This window comes from Setaria italica, chromosome II (assembly GCF_000263155.2).
Source record: "Setaria italica strain Yugu1 chromosome II, Setaria_italica_v2.0, whole genome shotgun sequence".
NCBI lineage: Eukaryota > Viridiplantae > Streptophyta > Magnoliopsida > Poales > Poaceae > Setaria > Setaria italica.
This window is the reverse complement of record NC_028451.1, coordinates 35748781-35753871: the sequence shown is the minus strand read 5'-3', so window position 1 is coordinate 35753871 and position 5091 is coordinate 35748781. Positions and strand designations below refer to the sequence as shown.

At 47.5% G+C, this 5091-nt stretch overlaps 2 protein-coding genes across 3 annotated transcripts in view; one reads left to right on the top strand and one right to left on the bottom strand.

Annotated features, from left to right (window-relative positions):
• Positions 1-234: 234 nt before the first annotated feature.
• On the bottom strand, positions 235-1967 carry LOC101771411 (splicing factor U2af small subunit A). 2 transcript variants are annotated; one of them, XM_004957154.3, is made up of 2 exons: positions 1834-1967; positions 235-1659 (listed from the first exon to the last, which is right to left on the bottom strand). In XM_004957154.3, the coding sequence occupies exon 2, from the start codon at positions 1299-1301 to the stop codon at positions 447-449; it is 855 nt and encodes a 284-aa protein (XP_004957211.1). In that variant the 5' UTR covers positions 1302-1659; positions 1834-1967; the 3' UTR covers positions 235-446. The 2 variants fall into 2 exon arrangements, with proteins under 2 accessions (XP_004957211.1, XP_004957212.1); XM_004957155.3 differs by having other exon boundaries at positions 235-1354; positions 1834-1966.
• Positions 1968-2101: 134 nt separating this feature from the next.
• Positions 2102-5091, top strand: part of LOC101771023 (protein PIN-LIKES 3) — a 5256-nt gene continuing 2266 nt past the window's right edge. The window contains exons 1-5 of the mRNA XM_004957153.2: positions 2102-2486; positions 3167-3342; positions 3477-3556; positions 3670-3794; positions 4604-4725. Of these exons, the coding sequence (XP_004957210.1) occupies positions 3208-3342; positions 3477-3556; positions 3670-3794; positions 4604-4725 (462 nt within the window). The 5' untranslated portion in view covers positions 2102-2486; positions 3167-3207. The remainder of the gene's footprint in view (positions 2487-3166; positions 3343-3476; positions 3557-3669; positions 3795-4603; positions 4726-5091) is intronic.

Here is a 5091-nt window from a genome sequence, read left to right as displayed (position 1 = left end):
GTACTCCATAACTTGGAAGAAAAAATCATGGTCAAAACCACCAATGATCTACTGACGGGCCCAAACATAGATAAACATCAGGACATTGTATTCGGAACACAGCAGATTTGTTTGAAGCCTGAGCCTGTGACCTGTCTGAAAATCGTTACATATATCTTTGCTGAGCAGACAGATGTACTCAATGCAGAGCATGAACATCACACAGAAGGCAGAACACCGCGTGATCAATGATCCTCAGCACAAGTTCACAATCAAACAGGCAACTAGATTTCATCAATACATCCGAAGCAAGTTCAGGGACAAGAAGTTCAATTTGGTCACAAGTAGAAACACGAATTTGAGTTCAATTTACGACCTGGTCCTGACTAGCTACCAGTACAAGATGACAGTTTCAGAAACCTGGCAAACTAACCGAGCCGTAGACACAGGCACAGCAGATGCTCTGCTCACACCTGCGCGGCCTCCCTCTCCCGGTTCCACTGTTCGATCCTTGCCCTCCGCTCCTCGCTGCCTTCCCTCACCGGGCTTCGGCTCCTCGAACGCCCGCGCCGGCGGCGGCTTCCGTCGCTGTCGTGGCTGCGGTGCCTCTCGCTGCTCCTCCGGCTGCCACTGCCACTACGGTAGTGGTAGTAGTAGTCGTAGTCGTCGTCGCGGTCCCTCGACCGCGACGAGCTCCGGCGGTAGCGGTACGGGCTCGGGCTGCGGCTGCTCCGGCTTTGGCTCCGGCGGAACCTATGCAGGTGGCCAAACAGCTTCCGCCGCAGGTCCCTCCGGATCTGCTTCACGTGCATGAAGTTGCAGTAGCCGCCGCGGTTGCAGCTGTGTTCCTCGAACTGTCGGCAGGTGGCCTCCCGGAAGTCCGTCACCGGCGAGAACTCGGCGATGATGGGGCGGCCCGAGTAGTAGCGGCCCTGCAGCGCCTGCAGCGCCCGCGCCGCCTGCTCCTCCTCCCGGAACTGCACGTACACGTTCCCGATCATGTGATCTGCGAGGTTGTCGCAGACGTGGAGGCTCTCGATCTCGCCGTGCTTGCTCAGCTCCTCGAAGATGTCCTCGTAGAAGTCCTCGAAGTCCTCCTGGATCCGCTCCGGGTCGATGGAGTTGCCCTGCGCGTCCACGCCCGGGGTGATCATGTCCGGGCGCTGGTACATGTTGCAGAGCAGCAGCGTCGGCGAGATGGACGGCTTGTTGTGCAGGCGGGAGCACCGGTCGCCGTGCCGGCACGCGCCGATCTTGAAGTAGAAGGGGCAGTTCACGCGGTCCTTCTCCGTGCCAAAGATGGAAGCCAGGTGCTCAGCCATGGCCGCCTGATTCCTCCTTTACCTGCTCGATTCGATTCGTCGCCTAGAAATTTCTGCAGGATCAGAAATTGAAGGCGCACAGGACGCAATAGCTAGGATTAGCACACGAATAACAAGTCCGGTAATTGTAGGGTCCGAAAACTTGACAGATAACCGCATCAGAGGCGACTGCAATCCCAGTCGGTTTCGGGATTTGAATTTTTCCAGGAGAAGAAACCTTCAAAATAGCATCCGCTTAAATTTGGGGAAAAATTAACAACTAGCATAACTGTGAAAGAAATTTAACAGAAAGGAAACTATCTTTATCCTCAAATGCTTGGATTTGTAGCGGAAGATCCAACATCTTCCGACCTGATAACTGATAAGAATCAACAGAGAAGGCATCAAATCGAGGGAAAGAAATGGGAATGGCATATGCATGTAGCAGCAGGCGCAAAGCGATCCTAATTCATGACCCGATAAGCGCGCGCATCTAGGCATCTCGAGAGGCAAACCAATGCGCCGCGAGATAGATGCGGGGGAGGAGGCTTACCGGAGAGCAGCGCCGCCGTGGTCGGAGGGGAAGCAGAGTACGGACGCGCAGGATTCGGTGGATGCTTCGGCTCGCGTCTAGAAGCGCATATAAAGGCGGACGAGGTGCATCTGGCCGCTAGTTTCCAATCGGACGGTCGCGGTTGGCCAGACTGGTGATTACTAGAACCTTCTTCGACCGTGCTGGGGTTTCTGGGCTCTGGGGGAGCCCATGCATATAGCCCAGCCCGCGCGATGGACGACGGATCTTTTTACGTCTTTAGGATTACAAGACCATCAAAAGCCCACGATAAGTGTTTCTTGTTTCGGACAGGGAGAAATTTGAAGAAGCTCGAAACTCCTCACGCAGCCCCCACACGTTCCGCGATCAGTCCACTAAATAGACCCACCGCAAATAAACGCGCGACGGGAGAGAATTCCGAGTTCAGAGCACACTTGGAGCCCGACGGGCGACAGCGAGCCAAGCAAAGGCGGCCACGGAACAAGCCAATCCCGCCGCCACCACCAGCTCCGTACCTCCATCGCGTCCTCGCAAAGTCGCAGGCCGGGCGACACAATTCCGAGAGTGGGGAGAGGGAGACCGAGAGTGGGGGAGGGAGCTCCGCTTCGCCCTTCTCCGCATTGGATGTGATCTCGGAGCGGCTGAGGATTGAGGTACGTCCTGCATCGCATTACGATGCGCGCGTGTTCTTGATCGCTCCCTCCCATCTTCCCCTCCCCCGCCGGCTAGTCCCAAGGGGATCCCAGTCGATCGGTGTTCTTGGATTCCTGGTTTGCTTGTTCAGTTTCTTTCAATCATCGGGAACTGCCACCGCCTCCGCGGCATTCAATTCGCCCACGTCTCTCTATGTCGTTGGCTTCTTAAATGAAGCCGGTGCTGAAAGTCCGAAATCCCACGGCCCGATTTGGATGGGTACTCCACTACTTGTGATTTTAATTTTTTTGCATTTCTCGTGAGGAGCGCAGAGCTGCTCAGTCGGCGTGGCTGACTCGGATTAAGATCCTCCTCTTCTTCGTCATCTTGCTCGTTTCTTAATTTGCTTTTTCGCGGGTGGAATCCTTCGAGGGGAGGGGAGTAATAAGATTGCTTATGGCATGCGGTTGTTTGGCACATCTGGCATCCTATCTTGAATTCTTGATTTGTATGGCCCCATTGTTTGGATGGCTTTGGTGTTTCTTCTTTTCTTGATCGCTTTGTTGTATGGGCTGTTTATTGATCATGCATCATCTCAGATCGTTCCGGCTGTTCACAACAAGGGTTATGTGGTTTAGTACTTCTGCCTATTATAGTTGCGCATCAAGCTCTTCCATACATATTTGGTGTTTTCTTTCAGGATAAGAATCATTGCATACTTTTGGATCCTAAAAGGAGAACATGGGTCTCTTAGAGCTCTTCGTCACAGCATGCGTGCCAGTCTTTAACATGCTTCTGGTAACTGGTGTTGGGTCCTTCTTAGCAACTGATTTTGCTGGTATACTTAGCAAAGAAGCAAGAAAACATTTGAACAATGTAAGTGATGTAAAAGGCTGCATGAAAGCAGAAATAATCTTAACAAACAAAGAATTTCATTTAGCATGATCTATAACTAATACCCACCGGCCACCACATCCTTCTCTGAAATTTTCTGAATTATTTATTTGCAGATAGTATTTTATGTATTCAATCCCTCCCTTGTTGCAATCTATTTGGCGAAAACAATCACCATGGAAAGCTTGGCTAAACTGTGAGTATTCAATAATGGCAATTAAGTGCTACTCTGACTGTCTGACATATCCAAATACTTTAGTGTATTGTTGTAATTATTATTCAGAGGATTATTTATGTTCCCTTATTCAGGTGGTTCATGCCAGTGAATATTCTTCTTGCTTTTACCTTTGGTTTATTCTTTGGATGGATCGTGGTAAAAGTTACAAGAGTACCTGCCAAGCTAAGAGGCCTCATTTTGGGTTGTTGTTCTGCTGGTAACCAAGTGTACTTAACTACCTTTTCTTTGAAATTATTGATAATTCTACTTCAATTTGTAGATAAACATAGTGCAGAACCATCTTCCACACTTAGCCATTAGTTTATCCACCTCTGTGGTTTCGTTGTATCAGTTTTTAGTATAGTTTTCATTGTAACTGAGGACTGGCAAGTTCCAAGCTGGACTTGTGTTCCTAGTCAATTCGAATAAGGTAGTCACAATGATACAAGTAAAACAAATTACATAAAAATGATAAAATTGAAAACAATGGACAAGTGGGGAATCACGAATTCAAGATATATACAAGTGAGAAACGACAGCTAAATAATAAAGTTTCATTGTAAAAAATCTTACCTTTTGCAGTAACATACAAGCTTCCATACACCAGTTGCACTAACTAAATCAAAAGCAAACCACTAAAAAGCAACAACCACTAAAAAGTTGTTGTTATGTTAGAAAAAGTCACTGTCTTCAATTATAGCTTATACAGTGAGGAAGTGACCAGCCACTAATTGGAAGTCCTGATGGTTCAAAGATGATTCAAGTTTAGTTTCATATGTACATCATTTATGACTTGAATTAGAAGCAAAAATGAGTTAGTCTCTGACCGGGTCTGCAAAGCCAAGGCTCTTCTCAGAATATTTCAGCTGCTCCTATTTATGCAATGTTATGTTGGGGTTCAGATATTTAATCCCTGATTAGGATTTGAAGTCAATTGGTCATTGACAGTGAAGTAAGACACTTCTAGGAACCTTGTCCTTTTCTTATCTTTTCAAAAATTACAGTTAACTTGCTGGTTGGATGCAGGCAATTTGGGCAATATCTTTCTCATAATCATTCCAGCTCTTTGCAAAGAGAAGGGAAGCCCGTTTGGAGAACATGATGTTTGTCAGACTTATGGACTAGCATATTCTTCACTCTCAATGGCTGTAAGTCAATTGCTGCTTGAGTATATAGTACAATTTCCAGATCACGTAAGCCTGTTATGTTTGCATTCTTTCGCAATACTCAGGGCCTGTTTTCTTCCACTTGCTAAACTTTAGCACCCGTCACATCGAATGTTTAGATACTAATTAGGAGTATTAAACGTAGACTATTTACAAAACCCATTACATAAGACGAATCTAAACGGCGAGATGAATCTATTAAGCCTAATTAGTCCATGACTTACAGCCATTGAGAGTGAAGAATAAAGCTAGTCCATAAGTCTGAATAAATATCATGTAATAATAACCGGGAGCCGCATCGCGGCGGTCACTATTTCGACCAATTCATCAAGAGTCATAGGTTCGATG